Source organism: Podarcis erhardii, assembly GCF_964252035.2.
Source record: "Podarcis erhardii genome assembly, chromosome: 15".
Classification (NCBI taxonomy): Eukaryota; Metazoa; Chordata; class Lepidosauria; order Squamata; family Lacertidae; genus Podarcis; species Podarcis erhardii.
This window is the reverse complement of record NC_138505.1, coordinates 11,758,740-11,782,618: the sequence shown is the minus strand read 5'-3', so window position 1 is coordinate 11,782,618 and position 23,879 is coordinate 11,758,740. Positions and strand designations below refer to the sequence as shown.

Sequence of the window (23,879 nt, the reverse complement as noted above, 5' to 3'; positions counted from 1 at the left end):
TTGCTATGCAAAAATCACAATGTGGGAAAAACCATAAAGCCAACCAATGCCTCTACATAGCTCCATCCTTATTTCTGACGTTGTGACATATCAGTATATCGCGATGCTTAGCTGGTGATATATCGCAATGTCGAAAATCAGTTATCACCCAGCCCTACTATAGACTGCTGCTACTTTGTGGTGGGAATCAACCAGGCCCCAACAAGATCTTGCTGGATCTTTCGGCACAGAAAGGAAGGGGAGATGCTGTTTCTCTCCCCCACCCCAGGGGGAAGGGTTCCCTTTAAAGCAGGGAACCTTTTCAAGTGTGAGGGACACATTCCCTTCCAGACAACCTTCTGGAGGCCCTACGCAAGTGGTGGGTGGGGCTTGAGGGGGAAAGTGGGTGGGGCAACAAATACAAATTGCCCATCCCACCCTAGGCCTGAGGTTCCCTGCCCCTACACTAAACCGCTGTGCCTTCTCCTCACAACCCACGGTGAGCTAGGATGCATAAATGACCCTCCATCTGCGTACCTGGTAGTGGGCGGGTCCTGGACTAACACATCTGGTACCTCATAGCGGGGCTTGAGCGGGTTCAACTCATTGATCCGGATCCGAGTCATGTTCCCTTTCAAGCCGTAGAGCTCGAGGAGGAGAGGGACCTGGAGGCAGAGAGCAGGGTCAAGTCCTGTCTTTTTCCAGAGGTGGGAGCATCTGTGGCCCTCCAGATGTTTCTGGAGTACAGCTCCCATTGTACCCGAGTGCTGGCCATTCTGGCTGGGGCTGGTGGAGTCCAATGACATATGGAGGGCCCCCAGGTTCCCTGTCCCTGGTTTACACTGAGGCTCCAGCCCCAAAGCTGAGACTGCTGCCTGATACATGTATGTTTACAAGTGTGGCCGATGTTTGGCTGGCAGCAGCTCTCCAAAAATTCAGATAAGGGCCTTTCCAGCCTTGCAAATGGAGGTTGTTTTAGTGAAGAGCTGAGGGGGATTGAAATTGTGAGCTTCTCTACACCAGCCATCTACTCTTCCACTGAGCTACACAGATGTAGGATATCTGCCTTATAAAAAGGTAAAGGGACCCCTGACCAGTCCAGTCATGATCGACTCTGGGGTTGCAGCGCTCATCTCACTTTATTGGCCGAGGGAGCCAGCGTTTGTCCGCAGACAGCTTCCGGGTCAATATTTTGCTCGAACTCACGACCCAGCTGTCAAGGTAGTTTAAAGAACATGGCACAACATTAAAATAGAAAAGAACCAGTTTGCCATGTAAACTCTGCTGCAGGTAAAGGTAAAGGGACCCCTGACCATTAGGTCCAGTCATGGCCGACTGGGGTTGCGGCGCTCATCTCGCTTTATTGGCCGAGGGAGCTGGCATACAGCTTCCGGGTCATGTGGCCAGCATGACTAAGCCGCTTCTGGCAAACCAGAGCAGCGCACGGAAACACTGTTTACCTTCCCACCAGAGTGTTACCTATTTATCTACTTGCACTTGACGTGCTTTCGAACTGCTAGGTGGGCAGGAGCTGGGACCGAGCAACGGGAGCTTACCCCGTCGTGGGGATTTGAACCGCCAACCTTCTGATCGGCAAATCCTAGGCTCTGTGGTTTAACCCACAGCGCCACCCGCGTCCCCTTATACCAGGTCATAAATTTGGCACTGTAGTCAAGAACTCTCTCCTCCAGGGCAGCAATTATCCAAGGTCTCTCTTGCAGATGCCCTCCAACCAGTGTTGAAAATTAGCTAGGTACCAGGCGTGTTTTGCAAATTACATGGGTCCCATCGCGACCACATGGAGATCCCTGGACGCCAGGTTGGTGACTGACATCTCCATCTGGCTGGCCGCTTCAGCTTTCTTAAGCAGGTAAGCAGAAGAGCTTATTTACTGCATTTACATCCTACCTTTTTCTCCAAAGAGTGCATGGTTCATCCCATTCCTCAGTTAATCCCTACAAGGACCCTGTGAGGTAGGTCAAGATAATGTGACTGGCCCAAGGTCACCCATAGAGCTTCATGACTGAGTGGGGATTTGAACCCCGATTTCCCAGGTCCTAGTCCAACACTCTAAGCACTACATCACCCTGGCTACCTAGGGTTTCAACTCATCAATTCACCTTGTTTGCTTCATTGATGAGCTGGATCTTCATGGAATCCTGGCTGAGCTGCAACGACTCCAGCAGCGCTCTGTAGGGTGAACTCCCAGCTTCCACGTTCCTCTGGCGCCTAGGGAGAGGAAACCATGGTTACTGGAGGCAAATGATCAGGGCCACCTTTTACTATCTCCCCCTCCCATTTTAGGAAGCTTGTTTGTTTCTGTACTCGTAGCCACAAGAGGAAACTTCATGGCACAGGGAAAGGACCGCATCCCCTCCTCAGGGAACAGGAATCCTGTTGAGGAAATGAGTGCCAGCCCTTTTTCCTCAGCCAGGACAAACATTTAAACTTTTTTCTTTAAAAAAAAAATGTTTCTAAGCTGCTTTTATTAATATTGTTTTAATGCTGCTATTTTTCACTCTGGGCTCCTTTGGAGCAATACAATGAAGAAATAAATAACAAGAACATCAGACAAGCACTGCTCATCAAGTCCAGCATCCTGTTTCCACACTGGTCAGCCAGATACCTCGGTGGGAAGCCTGTTGACGACAACAGTAAATGATTTCCAGGAACTGCTGTTCAGAGGCACACTCTGGCCGGTGGGGAGAGTCAGAATTAAGGCTACCAGTGGCTGGCTGATGCTTTTATTGTAAGACAATAAGAGCCTCCTGGATCAGGCCGGAGGCCTACCTGGTCCTGTATCCTGTTCTTATACCTCGGGTTAAATATGCTTCAGGTTGAGCGTTTTCGTGTTGCGCTCTGCGGTGACCCGGAAGTAATGGAACGCGTTACTTCCGGGTTTTGCCGCTTGCGCAGACGCTAAAAATGATGTCACGCACATGCACGGAAGCGGCGAATTGCGACCCGCAAACGCACGGGTTGCGTCCGCTTCAAGATGCGAATGGGGTTCCGGAACGGATCCCATTCGCATCCAGAGGTACCACTGTACTGGTCAAACAGTAAGGGAAGACCACAAGCAGGACCTGAGTGCAACAGCAACGTTCTCCCCACTCGAGAGTCCTCCTCTGACAGCAGAGATAAGACACCCAACTTACTTGCAAAAAGAGCTCTGGTCGCATGTCTTGAAGTTGCTTCTGTCCACAGCAGTGACAACAGCCAGGGAAAGAGCTAGCCAAGCAAGAGCTGCCATCTCGAGTCTATTGAGAAGGAAGACATTATTCCATGCAACACGTTGTTAACTTGCAGACTCCCCACCACCAGTTGTACTTGAGGGCTGCTGGCTCACAGAGACAGCAAGTGCGTTTTGATGTAAACGGCCCCGGATTTATCTCCAGGCAGAGGTAGGGCAGACTCCCTGCCTGAAACCCTGGAGTGCTGCTGCCAGTAAGTGCAGACAATACTGAGCTAGATGGACCAGGGTCTCACTCAAGGTGCCTGCTCCAGGCCAGCTAGCATTAACCAACAAGGTTCATCCTACAACTACCTGGATTGTGCTCAAAAGGGATGTTTAAGGCCCAGATGCCACCTGGAATTCCTACACCAGCCTAACCCAAGCAGCACAGACACAGAATGCCTTTTCAAAGCTAAGATCCCACTGACACAAGCTGCTCAATTGCTTCAATGAAAAAGGGAAACGAGAATGGGAATGGTCTCCAGAAGATAGATAGAATAATGGAGTCATAGAATTGTAGAGTTGGAAGGGACCATGAGGGTCATCAAGTACAACGTACATCAAGCAATGCAGGAATCTTTTGCCCAATGTGTGGCTCAAACCCTTGGCTCTGACATTAAGAGAATCATACTCTAGCATTAAACAACATCCTTTGGTGGGGGGTAATCAGGACTGCTGAGACCATCTGCATGCAAAGCGGATGCTCTACCACGGAACTACAGCCCTTCCCCACAGTGTTTAAAAAACACAGGTCCTGGGCAAGCTCTCAACTGAAAGATGGCTTCTGGATTGCCTTATCTCATCTGTAGTGTAGTAATGATGAAAAGAAAGATCACCAGATAGGAACACAGAAAACCGCTTTACACCAAAGCAGACCATTGCTCCATCTAGCTCACTGCTGTCTACACTGGCATCGTTTCTCCAGGGTCTCAGACAACAGGCTTTGCCAGCCTGACCTAGATGTACTGGGGATCGAAGCTAGGATCTGTAGAGCACTAAACATGTGCCTGATCTACGCAACATGATTTTTTTTTTTGATGCAGGAGATTTATAAATCACATATTTTTTACAAACCTCTTTACATGGTGTACAACTAAAACTATAGATGAACAACAGCTGAAATCTACTAACCAATTAGAAATGCACAAAACCATTATGATTAAAACGCAGAATAAAAGAGTAAAATGTAGGTAACCAAATTATATGTCTGGGCAGGCATGCAAAAATGCACTCACACACAAATCAGCATTGGCAGAACATCAACAAGGGGTTCTGGCTCCTAATTATTTAACAACAGCAACAAGAAAAAGCTTTTCTCTCTCCCAAAATTAGGCAGTTAGAATCCCACATATGCAGCTCATTCAAGGGGATTTGTACTTGTACACACACAGTGTTTTGTGAAGGATGTAGAGGATCATAACTCTTGAAGGTTCTCCCAACAACTCTCAGCACCCTTAACAAACTACAGTTCCCAGGATTCTTGAGCAGGAAACAGGGAGTCATGACTATTAAAAAGGCATGAGAGTGCTTTCAATGTATAGAGTAGATGCGACTGTAAAACCTGCCAACACCTGTTCTTGAAGCTCAGACTCAATCATAGCAAGAATGCCAAGATGTGATCCAGCCATCTGCTGTGTATTCAGTGATCAGGAAGCAGCTTCTAGAGACAAAACTATGGGCACAGGAAGAGTGCAAAGGGCAAACAGAGCTCTCCACTTCCACTGCTGGTGTGAAGGTCAGTGCCTGTTTCCACACATTCTGCATCTGAATGATCAAAGGCTGAAAAGCAGGAGCCATGTGCTAATAGCAGGATCAGCACACTGGGCTGACCAAGACCTCACATGCAAAAGCACTAAGTTCTGAAGGCAGTTTCAGTAAAAAGATAAAAAGAAAAACTGCCCCTTTATTTTTTGGTTCCTCATCTTTTTCAAAACATAAGTTTCTTGAGGCAGGGATCTGTCCGTTTTGGTGGTTCACATTATTTTGAAAAGTATTTTGAAGCACAGACAAGAACAAAACTAAGGGAAATAATCACAACCATGCCACGGTTCAATCACAAGAACTACAATTGGGATGGGTATTAGGGAACATAGGAAACCATCTTGTATAGAATCAAACTATTGGTCCACCTAGCTCAGTCTTGTCTAAGCTGACTGGCAACAGCTCTCCAGGGTTTTAGGCAGGGGTCTCTTCCACCTCTATCTAAAGATTTTGGGGACTGAACCTGGGACCTTCTGCATGCGAAGCAGATGTTCTACCACTGAGCTGTGAACACAACACAGGTACATAGGAAGCTGCTTTGTACTGAGTTGGCAGAATGGTCCATCTAGCCCAGCGTTCTTGACACTGACTGCCAGTGGCATCTCCAATCAGATGCTCTACAGCACAGACCCAAAAATGTGCAGATCAGTGTTCGCAACTGCACAGAACACAGTCCACAGTACAAATCATTTTCATAGTTTTCTGTAAATCTCAGCAAAAGAAAGTTTCCAGTCCTCAAGAACATACAAAATAAATGTAATTGAATATGAAATGGTCAACAAGCAAAAAAGGTCAGTGCTGTGCTTCTTAATAACTGGTACAGAGCACGGCGGACTAGCCAATGGGCTACAAAGGACAGCTGGATCAAGTCAAAGGCCCATCTAGTCCAAGATCCTGTTCTCGCATCCAAACCAGATCCCTAGAGGAATCTTGCAAACTAGGTTTGAAATCAAAGCCCAAGCTTGGTTTTGCTCAGGTGGTTTTGGACTAGTGTCCCCTGAACTCAGTCTGCCAGAATGGAAATATTGGATTATCTGCTTCATAACAAAAAATAATTGTGGAGATGAATGAGAGAAAGGTCGCACCCACACCACACACTGGGAGGCCTAGCTACACCGCAAAATATCCAGAGAAGTGCAGTTGGTTAAGGGCGCTGGGAACTGTAGATCCCTGACAGGGTAAATTAGTTCCCAGGCTTCTTTGCACTGGGTGTTTTAAATGCATCGTGTGCGCACAGCACAGGTAGACAGGCGTGCAGGCAGGTGGCTGCATCGTAAGGGGTCTGCAAGCCTTAGAAGGGGCTTATGGGGGGTGCAGAGATGGAAAGGGGTCCTGCAAGGGCTTCGGGGACCGTGGGCTGGCTGGGGGAGCAGGGGCTGGCGCTGCGGGGCAAGGAGCAGCACGCGCACCTGTGGGGCGCCCTGCGGGAAGGAGGTCAATTCCAGCAGCGACGTGGAAGCACAATGGGGGCGGGGAGACCATGTGGGGTTGGAGGGCGGGAATAAGGCGACTGTGGGAAGGGAGCGGGGGCTGAAGGGAAGCCCCGGAAGTTAAAGGGTCATTCAGGAGGAATGAAGAGTTGGTGGTCTTCGGTGGGGCGGGAGGGAGGGAAGCCATTCTGAAAACAGCCCTCCCCCCACGCCCTACCCCGCAAAGCCGCCACCCCACAAGTGAACCTCGCTCTCACCTCCCTACTGCTGCCGCCGCCGCCATCTTGGATCCCGCTTCACTCCCCCCTCCCGCCGAGGGTTATCAGCCCCACCCCGTCCCCACCGAGGCTTCTGATTGGATCCCGCGGCATGAGCCCGCCCCTTCGCTTCCCGAATCGCCCGGCCGGCCGCTCCGCCGCGGGTCCCTCCCACTCGCTGTTGCATTATTCATGAGCGGGCTTTCCCGGCGCGTGCGTACACGGGAGGCCGCTAAGGCACGGCAGCAAAGGCACGTTTCCCGAGAGCGGGGGTTGGGGGCAGGAAGCGCTCGGACGCCTGGGTCCCGTTCTGGGAAATCATGATGATACGAAGCTTCGGTGCCTGGATCCTATTGTAAGATGGGACACTCGAACGCCTGTGTCCCGTCCTTGGGGAATGAACGTCAGGGATCCGATTCTGAGAAAGGAGTCTTGTACTGGTCCTGGCCCCTTTCTGAAATCTTAGAAAGTGAGCAGTAGGATGTGTTAAAGACCAACTAAGTTAGTTCTAGGTATGAGCTTTCGTGTGCATGCACACGAAAGCTCATACCTAGAACTAACTTAGTTGGTCTTTAAGGTGCTACTGGAAGGATTTTTTTTAATTTTTTTATTTTGTCTTGACTATGGCAGACCAACACGGCTACCTATCTGTAAGTAGGATGTGTGTTCGTCTAGCCAAAACCGCGAAGCCACCTGTCCCCCCACGCAATGCCCCAAACTATTTTTCTTTTGAGGGCTTATACTACACTCTCTTCATTTGGGGCTGTATATATCCTCTTTCATTTCAACACACATCTCTCTTTGAATGATTTAAATATTTTTTAAAAAAGTTAATTCCTACCCCTTTAACAGTCGTGGCTTCTCCGCCCCCGAACCCTGGAAACTGCAGTTTACCCTTAGGAGCTACAATTCCCAGCACACTTAAACTTCAGTTCCCATTCGTCTATACGAATGACATGACAAAGCCATTTTTCACCTTTTCACCCCTTGCTTTTTCCTGTAAGACCTATTGCAGTCGTTAAGAGTCGTCAACAGGCTCATCACAGCTATCTGCCAATCACCCATTCCCACCACCCTTCTGAGTAATACCCCTCCCCACCTTCTCACTATATAGAAGGGTCTGGAAACTTCTGTTTCAGTGTATCTGAAGAAGTGTGCATGCACACGAAAGCTCATACCAAGAACTGACTTAGTTGGTCTTTAAGGTGCTACTGGAAGGAATTTGTTTTGTTTCAGTTCCCATTATTATTCAAGGGAAGCCATGTGGCTTAACTGTAGTGTGGATATGGCAACAGTCAACAGTTAACAAGATCAGGTAGCTGGTGATGGCAAGAGGAGCATAGCTCAACAGCAGATCATCTGCTTCACATGCAGAAAGTCCCAATAATTCAATAGTGTCTCCATGTAGGGCTAAGAATTTACCCCGAATTAAACCCTACAGAGCTGCGGCCAATAAGTTTGACATGGTAAAAGCCACACTGAATGCTATGCTATCAAGAAAGGCAGTGTGGTGTAGTGATTAGAGTTAATGTGACCTTGTGGCCTTCCAGGTGCTCTGGAACTGCAACTTCCCTGTTGCCTGTGCTGCCTGGGGCTGATGAGAGCTAAAGCCCAATGACAGATGGAGGGCAACACATCCCTGGGTAAGAAGAAGAAGAAGAGTTTGGATTTGATATCCCGCCTTTCACTCCCTTTAAGGAGTCTCAAAGTGGCTAACATTCTCCTTTCCCTTCCTCCCCCACAACAAACACTCTGTGAGGTGAGTGGGGCTGAGAGACTTCAGAGAAGTGTGACTAGCCCAAGGTCACCCAGCAGCTGCTTGTGGAGGAGGGGAGACGCGAACCCGGTTCCCCAGATTACGTGTCTATCGCTCTTAACCACTACACCACACTGGCTCTCACAAGAATGGGTAAGAATGTCTTAAGAAGGTAAGACACACCCGCTGGATCAGGCCATTGACCCATCTAGTCCAGCATCCTGTTCTCACAGTGGCCAACCAGAAGCCTGTGTAGAACCTGAAAGCAGGACATGAGCACAGCAGCACTCTGTCCACCTGCAAGGCATCTGATCAGTCACTGTGAACAGGAGGCTGGACTTCGATGAGACAATGGCCTGATGCAGCAGGGTTCTTATATGTTTGTATGTATGTATGTATATCTACTGGGACACGGGTGGCGCTGTGGGTTAAACCACAGAGCCTAGGGCTTGCCAATCAGAAGGTTGGCGGCTCGAATCCCCGCAACGGGGTAAGCTCCCGTTACTCGGTCCCTGCTCCTGCCAACCTAGCAGTTCGAAAGCACGTCAAAGTGCAAGTAGATAAATAGGTACCACTCCGGCGGGAAGGTAAATGCCATTTCCATGTGCTGCTCCGGTTCACCAGAAGCGGCTTAGTCATGCTGGCCACATGACCCGGAAGCTGTACACCGGCTCCCTCGGCCAATAAAGCGAGATGAGCGCTGCAACCCCAGTGTCGGTCACGACTGGACCTAATAATCAGGGGTCCATTTACCTTTATGTATATCTACTACATATTTTGGACAGTTCTTTGTTGTTATGGACTGGTTGGACACAAAGGAATGGCAGGAGAAACCAGATGGAGAAGCACCAAGGGGAGAAGGCTCAGAACTTGGGGAGTGGTGGTGGGATAACAATGAGTAGTAGTCCAAGGGAGAAGACTGGAAAGAGAAGGTAACAGGACCTAGTGAGCTGGAGAGTCTGTGTCAGAGAGAAGTCTGGAATCAGAGGCAGAAGCTGAAGCAGGAGGGTGGGAGGAGAGAGGTCAAGGGTGTCTCCCACTCCTGCTGCGACAAGCTCTCTTCCCTGCCTCCCAGAACTAGAAGACGCATGAAAAGGGTGGAGAAAGGATTGGTGAAGCGTTGTCGCAGTCGCCAATTGCTTGGGGAAAACCCTGGAGAGGAGGGGACGTAGGCAGCTGTGGGGAGGCGGGGACCTTTAGTCTCAGCAACTGCTTCATGGAGGCAAGATCTACTGGAGATTAGTCGCTCATTAGGCCTGACTCTCCTGTGCAGATGTGTTTTTGCTAATAAAGAGTTAACTCCAACTCGCAGAGTGTGATTTACTGCTGGCTCACTCTGCATTTCGAACACCTCTTAAAATACCATAACCAAACTGTGCACAATGCTTCCCGAGATCAAGGAACAAGTTTTTGTCTGTGTTTGGACGGGTTTTTAAAATCAAGATGGCAGACTGAACCTTTTGAAACAGCACTGATTCTAACCGCAGATCACAAAAGTGCACTGATCTTCTTTGGCTTCCTAAACCCCTGAACAAACCCAGGTGGAAGGCCGCTGGTGTTCTTTCATTGGCTGGAATTTGTCATTTAATTATTATGATTATTTTTTACAAATTAAAAAGAATTTGCATGAACACTATTTCTGGACAAAGTGCCAGTGCTGTGTGAGGTGCTCTTTGTATGCCAAGCCAGCTGCAGAGTCATATAAGCTCCTTTTCCTTTTTTAAAAAAGAAATTGAAATTTGCTCAATCACATTGTTGCAACTGCTTATTTCGCCATCCAGATGGAAACTCTCTTAACCCTCTGTCTCTAACTGAAAAAAGCAAAGGGACAAAAGTTCCTTCTTCACTTTATTATTTAGAAAACGGTTTAACCCATCACCTCCCACAAAAACCACCCAACTGGGCTGTGATGATGCAAAAGCAGACAGGCCAGCAACCCTCCAGCCCTGCTGAAAATGACTGACAGCAAGAACCCCATGCTACACACGACCTCTTTCTAGCACTTGAATCATCCCTGAAAAGGAAAGTAGCAATTGCCCAGACGGCATTTAGGCACAAGGAGGTCAAGCAGGACTCTTGTCACACACAAGCGGTGCTCTGGTACCAATAGGGGGACATCTCTCTTTGGACTGGCTCTATAGATCAGTGCTCAAGTACACACGGATAAATTTAGGTAAGTTCTGGCACTATGGTCAGTTGTTCCCACACAACAGCATCAGAAACCTTCTGGAGAAGAGCCCTCAGTTTTGTAGCTGGCCACATCTGTTTATGCAAAGCGTTGTATCCAAGTGCTACTCAGAGAAGGCCCACTGAAATCAAAGTTTCAATGAATAGGACTTAGCTGGCTACAACCCCATGTGGCAAACCCCCATCACCAGGAATTGTAGTAGGGGGCAATCAATGGCCAGCTCAGAGCCACTTTAAGCAGCAGCCAAACAGGCAAATGGCTTCACCTGCCCAAATCCTTACTTTAGTGAAGCAGTCTGGGGAAAACACTCTCACGTCAAGCAAGGCAGTACTGACTGGGCCCTCCTTGTGTTGAAGCATTTGCATTTTGGGCCCACAGAAGAACTCTGCATAACCCAGAAACATGAAAGTCTTCCAGGTTATGCAGAGCTCTTCAGGAGGGCAAAATTTCACCAGCTCTGTGTAACTAGAAATATTTGCACAGTCTTATACCCACTCACCAACTGAGCAGCCCAGTAAGTGATTATTAATCTATTTGTTCTTTATTACGGGGAAATGGGTTTGGGGTTTTTTGCAAGGAGGGGTGGTTTGCACCAGAATTTATTCACCAAATTTCCCCTCCTTGCCCCCTTCCCATTCTTGTGCATTTAGGAATGTGTACCTGCTCAGTGACTGTAACCTCCGTGGGATTCTTAACAGATTTCCAGATCATAGCAAGACATTGAGAAACCAGCCATATACGACCATAGGAAGTGATCTAACAGATCTGGAAAAACAAGATAGAGAAATGCAAAAGCTTCAGGCATTCTGCCCTCAGGCTACCTGGATATGGCTATGTCAACTGACACTGACAGCCATATCACATGACACACAGCAGAGTATACAAGACTGTGTCCATACTGGTACCGTCTGGCTTGAACCGAGGCCTCTGACCCTCTCAAGTGCCAGGTCATCCTGACAACTTCTCTACTTGCTGCAGGTTGTGTTTTTGAAGCAACATCTCATTACTTACAACTGCATTTTCAGCTCACACTTCGTAGGTCCTTCTGCAAACTAAGCTGCCAACACCAGCTGGGGTGGCATCGCATCAAAGCGGAGGATAGAGATGAGGCCTGGGAAAGAAGGACCTTCTGTTCCTTCTTTCTCATGACAACCCCCAACTGCTGCATACCTGGACAAGTCATATGACAGTTTTCCCTTTGCTTACAATCAAAAGCAGAGTTTTAAAAAGGCAGGAAGGCAGGATGTTCCCTCCCCTGACAGTGGCAGGCAGGATGACCAATCCCACAGGGCAAAAGCACCAAAAGGGGCGCTAGATCTGGAAGCGCCCCGAGAGCAGCCCCAGCCGGTCAATGTTTTTATGCAGGACGCTGTGCAGAACGCAAAGGTATTTGCCAATGTCGGTGTCTCTGCTGAAGTCCCGGAAGAAGAGCCCTGTGCCAGCGTTGAAGGTGAACTTCTGCGGCAGTGGGCTGTTGTCGCGCATGTAGTCCCAGACGCTGAGGAGCAAGAGGTGGACCTCAAAGGGTGCCAGCTGGTCAAAAATCTCATGCATGTTGCTGAGCACGGGCGGGAGCAGGTGGCCCTCGCCCATGCAGGCCACCAGGGCGCAGGAGGCCTGCAGGTGCCAGGGAGAGCTGGTGGTGTCGTTCTCCCGCGAAGCCTCCCAGTGCGCCATCAGAGTCGCCAGGAGGCCGCGGAGAAGCACTGAGCAGTAACAGAGGGCCGGTCTCCCCGCCGCCACCAGGCTAAGCAGCTGGAAGAGCAGGGGGTTGTCGCGGAAAGCCCTCCCGATCTGGATGTCCCGCTCCACTGTGTTGCGGGTGTGCTCCTCTGGAGGCCACGCCAACTCGCTGTTGGTGATGTCAGGGCAGACGGTCTCCACCAGCACCACCGCTACTGTCTTCGCTGCCTCGGGGCTGACAGCAGCGTGCTGGGAGGGCTCTGGGCCGCAGCGCTCAGCTCCGCAGCACCTCAGCAGCAACCCCAGGAAGGTCTGGACGTTGTGGGAGACCTCCTCTGGCTCTCGTTGGTAGGGGGCGTGGGGCGGCTTCAGGCCCCTCCCAATCACGCCGGCATGGAACACAGACCACACACTCCCCGAGAAGTTCACCGCGGCCATAAATCGCCGGTTGATATCCAGCAGGGAGACCTTGGTGCCTTCCAGGGCGGCTGGGTCATTCCCGACTGCAGGAGGCTCGGGCAGCCCACCAAAGAGCTCGGCGTTCCCTGGGTGCAGGGCCCCCTCCACCAGGTACTGAAGTATGGCCTTGCCAGCGGTGGGCGAAGCCCCGTTGAGGCAGCAGAGGAGGCGGCTTCCGTAGCTGATGCCCGTGGGGCACTTGCAGCGCAGCACCAGGAAGAAATGGTGGACGGCCGAGCGGATGAGGAAAAGGAGGTGAGCCGGCCGGATGGCCTTTGGCATGGGGCAGACGGAGAGCAGCAAGGCCGCCACCTGGGCCACCTCCGGGTTGCAGTGCAGCAGCAGCTGCCCGAAGTCATAGAGGTGCGCCGCGACAGCCTCACCCAGCTGGTGGCCCATGGAGGCGGGGCCCTCGCTCTCCCTCTGCATGATCAAGGCCAGGTTCTGGAAGAGCTGAGCCATGTGCTGCTCCGAGAGGCCGCCAGCATGGATCTGGCACACGCACTTCTTCACGGTGGCTGGCAGCAGGTCGCTCATGCAAGAGCTGAGTACGGCGTAGAGCTGAGTGGCCAGGCTGAGCTCCTCCGGGCTCTTGGCCAGCGTCAGCAAAAAGAAGAGGGCCTCGCTGGCGCAGCTGGGGGTGCAGTAGACGGAGAGGAGGACCAGCAGCTGGTGCTGCCAGAGGAACCGCTTCCTCTCCAGCCGCAGCGTCTCCACGCACAGCTCCCGCACGTGGCCCTTCAGCTCGTCCAGGAAAGGCACCGGCCGCGGAGGGGCCTCTGCCAAGCTGGCCGAGCCCCGGTTGTACACCAGTTTCTGGAGGTTGAGCAGCAGCAGCTGGATGACACGGTCGCAAGCCTCCCGCACGCTGTCGTGGACGGCCAGGCCTGGGGTGGTGATGACAGAAGCCGGCATGGCTGTGTTGATGAGGAACTGCAGGGTGCGGTAAGCTCCTCCCGACGTCTGGCAGATGAGGTGCACCACGATGCTGACCATGTTCTCCAGATCCTCCCGAGGGAGCGAGGCGAAGTGCTGGTGCAGCTGGTTGAGCACGCCTGGCTTGAGGGAGTCCACCAGCTCGGCCGAGATGGTGCCCAGCAGAGTGGGAGACATGACGGCCAGCTGGAGCAAGAAGGGCACGGTGGCCTTCTGCTGTTGGTCCCGCGTGGGTCCTAGGCTCCCATGGAACATCCTTAGCAGCTCCTGCTTGATGCTCTCAGAGTGGCGGGAGGCCAAGTGGCCCAGGATGCCCACCACCGAGGCGATCTTGGGGACCCTCTTATCTGCCGCTGTGGCGCTAGGGAAGAGGAGGAGGTCAGCCGAAGCTGTGCCGTGCATGCAGAAGTCCTTCAGCCCGCAGGAGAGCACGCGGTTGATGATCGTGTTGGGGAAGGACGAGCCGATGTGGGCCACCACCCAGTCGAAGTGCGGAGAGTGCTGGACCGAGGTGTCCAGCAGGGCATCCACGCAAGCGTCCGGGCAGGTGCTGATCATGGAGGAGAGGCACTGCGTGTAGATCTCCATCAGCGTCCGAGTCGCCTTGCAGGACATCCACAGCTGCAGCAGCTCATTGAGGCTGCTGGCATGGGGCACACCATGCCGGCCAGCATACTTGCTGCTCAGCTGTCCCATCAGGTCGATGGACCAGGCCGAGACCAAGCCTGCCCACGCCTTGGGGTTCATGCGGACGAACTCGGACAGCACGGCCTGGATCTCTTGCACCACGTCGTCCAGGTTGGGACCCTGGGAGCGGATGGAGCCCAGCCCACCCTCGCTGCTCTCCAGCTCCAGCAAGTAGGTGCACACGTACTCATCAAAGACACCCCGGAGGTGGTCCAGGACGGCGCTGCGAGCAGGCGGCAGACTGCGCAGCAGTAGGATGGCACATCGGGCATGCTCCTTCAGGGTGAGTTTGTTGCCGTGCAAAGGGTCTACACCGCTAAGGAAGGCCTTGATTTCCTGGGCCAGCTCTTGCGAACTGCAGGAGGCAAAGGAAAAAGAAGGAAATGTAGCATCAATCCTGGGTCAACGTTCCTAAACAAAACTGTTTTAAAGTGGTATGATACTGCTTTAAATGTGTAGTGCAGGTGGGGCCTTAATTTGCTTGCAAGGGCTTACTCCAGGCATAGGCAAACTAAGCCCTCCAGATGTTTTGAGACTACAATTCCCATCATCCCTGACCACTGGTCCTGTTAGCTAGGGATAATGGGAGTTGTAATCCCAAAACATCTGGAGGGCCAAGTTTGCCTATGCCTGGCTTACTCTATTACCATCTCACAGCAGAAACTAGGTTTATCACCATGGGTTCCCACAGAGGCATTTCTCTCCCTTTTCAATTCCCACCCCCCACATCCAGCTTGGAAAAGTGTTCTGTTTAATTCATAAGCTCACAGTCCACTTTATGAACGATGGCTGGTGTTAATGATTTTTAAAATTTGCTTTAAAATGTGATTTGCTAAATATCTGAACTTTATGCATGTGTCTTTTCACAAGAAAAACATGACCGGATTAGGGGAAAGTTGTCCAGTGGTGAGAGCTATTCTGTAATTATTAGGCCCGAGTCTGATCCAGCATGTTAACATAGGAAGCTCCCTTATACCAAGTCAGATCCTTTCTCCATCTAGCTCAGTATTGGTTACACTGACTGGCAGTAGCTCCAGGGCTTCAGGCAGTTCTTCTCAGCCCTGCCTGGAGATGCTACTGGGTACAGAACCTAGTACTTTCTGAGCTCAAAGCAGATGCTTTGCCTCCAGTCCTATTTCCCATCCCAAGGCACCCTATCTGTCACTTCTGAATTTCCCAACAAGCCTTATAGACTTGCAGAGTTGGAAGGGACCCCACGGGTCATCTAGTCCAACCCCCGTTGCTGTGCACAATAGTAGCAGCAACTTCACCCAAAATGCACATAAATGGTACATATGTTCAAAGATGAGGGGACTGGGTGGTGCCAGCGTAAAGGAGATGTCCTAGTCCCTTACAGGTGGCAGGGAGGAGAGAGAAGAGGTAAGAGAATCAGTACCTGAGCGATGGAGAAGCAGCTGCTGGTTTGGGGCTGGGGGTGGACCCCGGATGCCCTGCCACCCCTGGGGGATCGCACAGAGCAGACATACCGCCCAGGGGGAGAAAAGCTGCAGAAGAACCAGTCCCTTTGTCCCCCCTACTTCCCTTCTGCGCCTGCACACGGTTGAGCGGCGTTGAGGGAAGCATACAAACAGCGCACAGAAAGGGCCCCCTTGGAAAATAGTTCCGTGCAGGCCTGCCGTCCCTTCAGATTAGTGTTCCACTTTCCGTTATAAAGCTTGGCACCCATGGAAGGCAAGCACTGTGTCACTCTTTGCTTTAGCCGGAGGAGCGTTCCTCAATTGCCTTGACTTGCCAATTGCCAGTCAGAATGGTTTTTTGCTTCTTTTACAGGGCAGTTGCCAAAACTGAGGTGTATGCGTCGCCTGTTAAAAAAAGAAGAAAATTTGTTGCACCTTAGAAGCCCAACAGGTTTTTTTAATAGCATGATCTGTTTTTAGTATTATCATTAATCATTTCATCATCATGAAAGTGCATGACACATTCTCACCCTCCACCCCCTGGGTTTATACCAGTCCTTTCAGATTTCTGTACAAATACAAGGGAAAACAAAAGACCAAGTACAGTAATCAATTGAGGAGGAAGGAAAAGAAGAAGGCAGCAGAGTAACAAAACATATCCCTGACCTCAAGGGCCTTACAAGCTAAAAACGGAGAAACAAATGGTGTAGGAATATACATTTCGTTGATTTACACTTCTTAAAAACATTTCTGAAAATCAAAAGGTGTGGGGGCAACTTTTCACCCTGGCTTTGGGCCTGTAATTTGAAAGGTGTCATTATGACTTCTTTTAGAGAAGGGGTAGTCAACCTTTTTATACCTACCGCCCACTAATGCATCTTTCTTGATGGTAAAATTTCCTTGCTGCCCACCAGTGCTCGTCAAATGAGATATTGGATTATCTGTCTCATAATAAAAAATAATTGCAGAGATGGATCACATCCACACTATACATTTAGAGTACACAGCTCTCCCCAAAGAATTGTGGGGGGAGGTTGGACTAGATGACCAATTGAATTGCAAGGAGTGAAACTAGATGACTGTCAGGGTCCCTTCCAACTCTACAATTCTGTGATTCTAAGAATCCAGGGAAGTGCAGTTGGTTAAGGGTGCTGGGAACTGTAGATCCCTGACAGGGTAAATTAGTTCCCAGGCTTCTTTGCACAGGGTGTTTTAAATGCATCGTGTGCGCACAGCACAGGTAGACAGGCGTGCAGGCAGGTGGCTGCATCGTAAGGGGTCTGCAAGCCTTAGAAGGGGCTTATGGGGGGTGCAGAAATGGAAAGGGGTCCTGCAAGGGCTTCGGGGACCGTGGGCTGGCTGGGGGAGCAGGGGCTGGCGCTGCGGGGCAAGGAGCAGCACGCGCACCTGTGGGGCGCCCTGCGGGAAGGAGGTCAATTCCAGCAGCGACGTGGAAGCACAATGGGGGCGGGGAGACCATGTGGGGTTGGAGGGCGGGAATAAGGCGACTGTGGGAAGGGAGCGGGGGCTGAAGGGAAGCCCCGGAAGTTAAAGGGTCATTCAGGAGGAATGAAGAGTTGGTGGTCTTCGGTGGGGCGGGAGGGAAGCCATTCTGAAAACAGCCCTCCCCCCACGCCCTACCCCGCAAAGCCGCCACCCCACAAGTGAGCCCCGCTCTCACCTCTCCGCGGCTACCGCCGCCATCTTGGAACCCGCTTGACTCCCCAGTCTAGCAGAGCGCTACCACCACCGAGGCTTCTGATTGGATCCCGCGGCATGAGCCCGCCCCTTCGCTTCTCGAATCGCCCGGCCGGCAGCTCCGCCGCGGGTCCCTCCCACTCGCTGTTGCATTATTCATTACCCTGTTAACCTTTCAGGTGCCACAAGACCCCTTTGGAGTTGTTGTTTTTATTTGACACACAGTACAAGTTCACAGGGACTTACTCCCGTGATTTGAGAGGGTTCCATTCTATTGATATGTCAACTAAGCGCCAGCACTTGGGCTGGTGGCAATCAATTCACATAAGCAGCTCCCAATTTGGTAAACAGTTGCTACACTCCCTCCTTTTCTAAACTAAGGTAAACTAAACTAAACATCTCCTAACACCCAACTGGTCCTCGAATTGCCTCCATCTATGGGGTAGGGAGATGCCCTTTTATTAACACCTTAAAAAGGTAAAGGGACCCCTGATCATTAGGTCCAGTCGTGGCCGACTCTGGGGTTGCGGCGCTCATCTTGCTTTATTGGCTGAGGGAGCCAGCGTACATCTTCCGGGTCATGTGGCCAGCATGACTAAGCCACTTCTGGCGAACCAGAGCAGTGCACGAAAACGCCATTTACCTTCCCGCCAGAGTGGTACCTATTTATCTACTTGCACTTTGCTGTGCCTTTGAACGTGCTTTTGAACTGCTAGGTTGGCAGGAGCAGGGACCGAGCAACGGGAGCTTACCCCGTCGCAGGGATTCGAACCGCTGACCTTCTGATCAGCAAGTCCTAGGCTCTATGGTTTAACCCACAGCGCCACCCGCGTCCCGTTTTCTAAACAACTGTATAGTAAATTATAGATTTCAGATTTCCTTTATTTTTCATCCAGAACACCACCTTTCGATAACCCAGAAACATGTTCCCCACCACCACTATAAACACACAAAGAACAAGGAAGAAATTAGAAGCCAGGACACAGAACTGGTTTTCTGCTATTTTATTGGGACAATATTTCAACCCTGGAACATCTGCCAAAAATTGTACCCCCGAATTAGGCTTGGGCGAAAAGCTTTCTATATTGGTGCCAAACGAAGACTGCTTTCCACCCTTTCCAGTTATTGTACTGGAGGGTGAGAGATATTTGAGCAGAAAATGTCCCTCCTCAGCTGCAGTCTCCATTAAGTACACACACTCCCCAAAATGTTTACCCCCAACAAGCCCCAGAGCTTGGGGGGGGGATGACAGAAGAAGAGTGAAAGTCTGCATGTGTGCACAGTATCCAAGGTATACATTTCACCAGCTCACTTTTGTTTTGACACCCCACCCAACATCAACATGCAATCCTCAGAGAGAGAAAAATGTTCCTCACCGTTACTTTTAGTTTAGGGATGGGGAAATTGGGCCCCTCTAGAAGTTGTTGGACCTCAACTCCCACCAGCCCCCATCTAGATGGCCAAAGGCCAGGGGATGATGGGAGCTGTAGTTCAGCAATATCTGGAGAGCCAAAGGAGCTAGACAGTTGCAGCCTGTCCAGCAAACCTCTCAAGACTATGTGTGTGTTTTAACGGAAATCTAGCCATATCAAAGTCCATGGGGTTAAAGAGCTTCCAAGCCCAATCCTTATGCAGCCATGGACCTTGCTGCTAACCCCAGAGTTCTGCCAACAGGCAATGAAAGAGAGTGCAGAGACTGAGCTTTAAGACTGCAAAGGAAGATCTGAGCTCCCTGGTTCTGCTGCAGGCTCCACTTCTGCCACTTCTGCCATCTCTACATCTGGGCCAGCTGTTTCCCCCCCATTCTTCTTCTTCTTCTGCCGCTTGCCACTTTTATTTTGATCTGTAGAAAGGTCAACTGCAATAAGGAGAGAGAAGAGGAACTTTTAAAAAAGTAGCTCAGTGGTACAGCAACTGCCATTACAGTGGCATTACATACGCTTCAGGTTACAGACTCTGCTAACCCAGAAATAGTAGCTCGGGTTAAGAACTTTGCTTCAGGATGAGAACAGAAATCGTGCTCCGGCGGCGCGGCGGCAGCAGGAGGCCCCATTAGCTAAAGTGGTGCTTCAGGTTAAGAACAGTTTCAGGTTAAGAATGGACCTCCAGAACAAATTAAGTACTTAACCCGAGGTACCACTGTATAGCAATTTCAAAATGGGATAAAACACAAACCCCAGTTTCTAAAAGCTGTAATTTCTAAAAAGAATAAAACTATCCATAAACAGACAATCAATTTTCATACATGACCTCCTTGAACAAAACATGTATTCAATGGGTACCCAAAAAACATGACATCAAGCGTCCACCTGATTTCAGCCAATCATTTATATCCAGAGGGCTGGAACTGCAACACTAAAAGCTAAGTACGCCTGTGAGAACGAGGTACTCCTCTGCGCAGTCCCCATTTGAGCAGCAACATTGCCTGCTCTCTGGATCAACAAAGGTAGGAGTGGAGGAACCGTGGCCTTCTAGTTGTTACTGGACTGCCACTCCAATCACCCACGACTGTTGGCCATACTTGTTGGGGCTGATGGAGACTGGAACCCCATTCCTATTTTACACCTCTGTCGGTGCCTTTCATATGTAATCCCAGATTGTCTGGAACATGTGTCAAGGACTGGGGTGCAAAGTCTGTGGCACTCTGGATGTCGCTAGTCTCCAACTCCCATCACCTCTGATGTTTTGGGCCGTGATATCTAGTACTGATGGGAGTTGGGGGGGCAATGAGATCCCTGTTAAAAGCAGGCTTCATATATTCATAACTAATCAGGCTGTAGCAGAGAACCAATTTTACACATCCCACAAAACCAAATCCTGACTAAAGCTCTTCTTTGATAGCACCACTTCAGAGTGTAGGTGGGGCTCCCATCTGCCTTACCCTCACCCCCTGGAAACAAAACATAATAATTCCTGCATGCAGAAAACCAGCATGCCCAGAAAGTGGACTCATCTTAATCCTTTTCTACTATACAGGGACAGGGTCATTCAAATATGCAAGCACCCCTTCCAGAACCTACAGTGGCAAAATCCAAGAAAAATCCCACCCATTACATCTGCTGAATGCATAAAATGGTCCATGGCCCGTAAGCGTTTCAGTATTTAAAATACTGATTTAAGGCTTCCCTGCTTAACAGACCAGAGTAGGAGGTGGGGGAGAACTGAAGGACTGACCCTAAAAAATGCGTACCCTGCATTTCTGTCTTCTCCTTTGTGGCATGGCGGATTTGCTTCAGCAGTTTCCTTTTCTTTTTCCCAGAGAGAGTAATGTTCGCTCGGGAGCTAGAACTGGAGAGGGAAATAGCAGGGAGGTGGTGATGTGCAAAGAGGATAACTTTCAGTTTTTAAACCATGCATTGCTGGGTTGCAATGTGCTTTAAAATGCATGGCACAGATGTGACCCCCAGCCAAATAATAATAATAACAACAATATAATAATAATAATAACAACAACAACAATATTATTATTATTATTATTATTATTATTATTATTATTATTATTTATACCCCGCCCTCCACAGCCAAGGCCGGGCTCAGGGCGGCTAACAAGCAATAATAAAAACAAGTTGAATGAATACAACTTAAAAACAAGATTAAAATACAACATTAAAATATTGAAACATTAAAATATTAAAATGCAGCCTCATCACAGAAGGAGAAAGGAAAAGAAAAAAGAAAGAGGGGGAGGGAATCAAATTGGCTCCAAGCCAAAGGCCAGGCGGAACAACTCTGTCTTACAGGCCCTGCGGAAAGAAATCAGATCCTGCAGGGCCCTGGTCTCATGAGGCAGAGCGTTCCACCAGGCCGGAGCCAGAGTTGAAAAGGCCCTGGCTCTGGTTGAAGCTAATCTTACTTCCTTAGGGCCCGGGACCACTAGAGTGTTGCTATTTATGGACCTTGAGGCTCTCCGTGGGGCATACCGGGAGAGGCGGTCCCGTAGGGTCCTAGGCCACGAAGGGCTTTAAAGGTCAAAACCAGCACCTTAAATCTTTCCCTGTACTCCACCGGGAGCCAGTGCAGCTGGAAAAGCACTGGGTGAATATGCTCCCATGACAGGGACCCCGTGAGGAGCCTCACTGCAGCATTCTTCACTCGCTGGAGTTTCTGGGACAGCTTCAAAGGCAGCCCCGTGTAGAGCGAATGACAGTAGTCAAGCCTGGAGGTGACCATCGCATGGATCACTGTGGCCAGGTCAGGGCGGGAAAGGGAACCCTTTCCACTTTTCTTGCAAGTATGACAGAAAAAAGCCAAGCAATCCAGCTTACACTCTCCCCACTTTTCTAGATTCTAGTCCCCATGCCCACCTCAAGGCTGGGAGCAGGACTAGGCACTATTTTCCTCCAAATTATCCTAATGACCACACTCTGATTTCTTCTTTGGTTTCTCAGTGGGTGAACTCTCCCAGAGCTTCCAAGGCAAAGAATAACTCACCAACGTTTCTTTAGGTGATGAATGGTGATGAGCCCCTCATCCACCACAGCACCTACAATCCGGTGCTTCTTCCTCTTCTGCTTGCTAAGGACGCGGCGCCTTTTGAAAAGGTTTTTCTGTAGCTCCTAAAATAGAGAGAAGCCACTTTGAGACACACAAGTCACCATCTCAATAACATCCAAGTAGCCACTTGGCCTCCATGAATTTGCCTGATCTTTAGTTGGCGGTCAAATTTCAGGTGTATGCTGTTTCTGTTTTGAACTGTTTTTAATGTATTTAGTCCTACAAGCAGGGTGTTTTTTTTCTTACCAGAGAAGCATTCAAGAATAGGACATCCACACCAACCTATGACTACAATTCAATGTTAGATCCACACAGGGCAGCAGAACAAAAGGGGATATTATTATTATTATTATATTATTATTATTATTATTATTATTATTATTATTATTATTATTATTATTTATACCCCACCCATCTGGCTGGGTTTCCCCAGCCACTCTGGTCGGCTTCCAACAAAACACTAAAATACAGTAACCTATTAAATGCAGTATAATAGATTATACTACAATACTTGAGACTGACGGTTGAGGGTATTTTTAAAAGCTCAGCTTCAACAACCATCCTCACAAGTAAAAAGCTAGCACACAAGGAAGAAGGATGGCATTCAGTTTATCTTCCCTGTGCATTAGTTTTCAAAAGGCAGGAAATCTGAAACTAGGCAAGCTTTCAAAAAAGACATCACCCACCAAATGCTGCTCAGTCTACTACCTTACAACTCTTCCCATTTCATATGCTGCTTTTTTAAAGGGAGGGCCTGGAAGACCAGGCTTCAAACTCCTACTCTGCCATGAAACTCACTGGGGCCAGTCAGTCTCTCAGCCTAAGCTACCTCACAGGGTGGTTGTGAGGAAGGGAATCACGTATAGCACCTTAAGCTCCTTGGAGTACTATATATATATATATATATATAGTATATACATTTGCATCCCATATATATATGGGATGCAAATGTGATAAGCAAACAAACCAGAGATAGGGGAGCCTGTGGCCCTCTAAACCCCTGCTGAACTAGAACTCCCACAATCGCCAATCGCTAGGCATACTAGCTGGTGCTGACGGGAGGTGGCGTCCAACAAGATCAGAGAGGCCGCGGGCTCTCCATCCAGTCTAGACTAATGCTAGACATTATTAGCCCCATTGGGAAAAACATCAAAAAATAAGAGCCATAAAACGGAACAAAACAAAAGCCCGGAACAAGATGCGGGAGGGGAGAGAAAAACTCAATTACCGTCCGGGGCCGGTTGATTTTTCCAGTGGCTCCCATGCTTCACCCACGTGACGCCCTTCTCGCCTACTTCCTTATACTGCCCTGTGAAGTTTAACTTCCGGGTAGGAGACGCATAGCGAGAACCTCCGCTAGAAGGACCGCCCCCTCCTCAAGGCCACGCCCCTCATTCTTTGAAACAGCCAATCAGGGCAGGAGTTGTGTGTGGGCTCCTCACTATTTCCCCCTCCTCCTGTACTACTTCTTTTTTAAAAATGACCACGAGGTGGCGCCCGAGAGCTCCGGGCTGAAATATAAATTGAGGAGGAGGAGGAGGAGGATCCCTCTTTCTTTTCTGCAAGGGAGGTGAGTGGAAGGGAGGCCGGGAGCCTGCCTGGGTGTCGTTGGCCTACAGAGGCTGGGGGTCAAATGGGATCCGCAGGGGCATTTGGGTCGGCTTTGTGCAGGTGGCCTGATCCTATTTCCTATTTGCTAGGCTGCGGGAGCTTGTATAGGGCCGGTGCAGGGGAGCCACGTGGCGGTTCTGGAGGCCTGCGCGCCTTAACGCGCCTCCATGTTGTCCATCCTCGCTTCCCCCGCGCTGCCTCTCGTGCCTCCCGCTTGCTCCTCGGCTCGCCCTGCGCGCCATAGCAGGGATCATAAGTCCCGCCGGAATTCAGCCATCGAGCCTTCCCGT

The 23,879-nt window shown here is 50.0% G+C and overlaps 3 protein-coding genes across 4 annotated transcripts in view; all 3 read right to left on the bottom strand.

The window, feature by feature from the left end:
* GANAB (glucosidase II alpha subunit) overlaps window positions 1-6,709 on the bottom strand; it is a 32,591-nt gene extending 25,882 nt beyond the window's left edge. For both annotated transcript variants that reach the window (XM_081840897.1, XM_081840898.1), the window contains exons 1-4: window positions 6,660-6,709; window positions 3,135-3,236; window positions 2,100-2,208; window positions 517-644 (exon numbers count right to left, since the gene is read on the bottom strand). In XM_081840897.1, coding sequence (XP_081697023.1) covers window positions 517-644; window positions 2,100-2,208; window positions 3,135-3,236; window positions 6,660-6,685 — 365 coding nt within the window. In that variant the 5' untranslated portion in view covers window positions 6,686-6,709. The remainder of the gene's footprint in view (window positions 1-516; window positions 645-2,099; window positions 2,209-3,134; window positions 3,237-6,659) is intronic.
* Window positions 6,710-10,250: 3,541 nt separating this feature from the next.
* Window positions 10,251-17,554, bottom strand: INTS5 (integrator complex subunit 5). Its single transcript, XM_081840895.1, has 3 exons — window positions 17,468-17,554; window positions 15,765-16,191; window positions 10,251-14,723 (listed from the first exon to the last, which is right to left on the bottom strand). Exons 2-3 carry the CDS (start codon window positions 15,950-15,952, stop codon window positions 11,915-11,917), a joined length of 2,997 nt encoding a protein of 998 aa, XP_081697021.1. The 5' UTR covers window positions 15,953-16,191; window positions 17,468-17,554; the 3' UTR covers window positions 10,251-11,914.
* Window positions 17,555-18,473: 919 nt separating this feature from the next.
* Window positions 18,474-23,351, bottom strand: LOC309330097 (uncharacterized protein C11orf98). The gene is made up of 4 exons (XM_081841528.1): window positions 23,207-23,351; window positions 21,916-22,040; window positions 20,675-20,772; window positions 18,474-19,342 (listed from the first exon to the last, which is right to left on the bottom strand). Exons 1-4 carry the CDS (start codon window positions 23,240-23,242, stop codon window positions 19,188-19,190), a joined length of 414 nt encoding a protein of 137 aa, XP_081697654.1. The 5' UTR covers window positions 23,243-23,351; the 3' UTR covers window positions 18,474-19,187.
* Window positions 23,352-23,879: the final 528 nt, after the last annotated feature.

What these genes read in the sequence shown, in the direction of transcription:
- LOC309330097 (XM_081841528.1), bottom strand. Translation starts at nt 23,242, where the DNA reads ATGGGAGCCACTGGAAAAATCAACCGGCCCCGGACG. An exon ending in AAATCAACCGGCCCCGGACG is followed by an intron (nt 22,041 to 23,206) that starts GTAATTGAGTTT and finishes TCTCTATTTTAG; the next exon opens with GAGCTACAGAAAAACCTTTT. An exon ending in GGAGAAGACAGAAATGCAGG is followed by an intron (nt 19,343 to 20,674) that starts GTACGCATTTTT and finishes TCCTTATTGCAG; the next exon opens with TTGACCTTTCTACAGATCAA.
- INTS5 (XM_081840895.1), bottom strand. Translation starts at nt 15,952, where the DNA reads ATGCTTCCCTCAACGCCGCTCAACCGTGTGCAGGCGCAGAAGGGAAGT. An exon ending in GCTGCTTCTCCATCGCTCAG is followed by an intron (nt 14,724 to 15,764) that starts GTACTGATTCTC and finishes TGCCTCCTGCAG; the next exon opens with TTCGCAAGAGCTGGCCCAGG.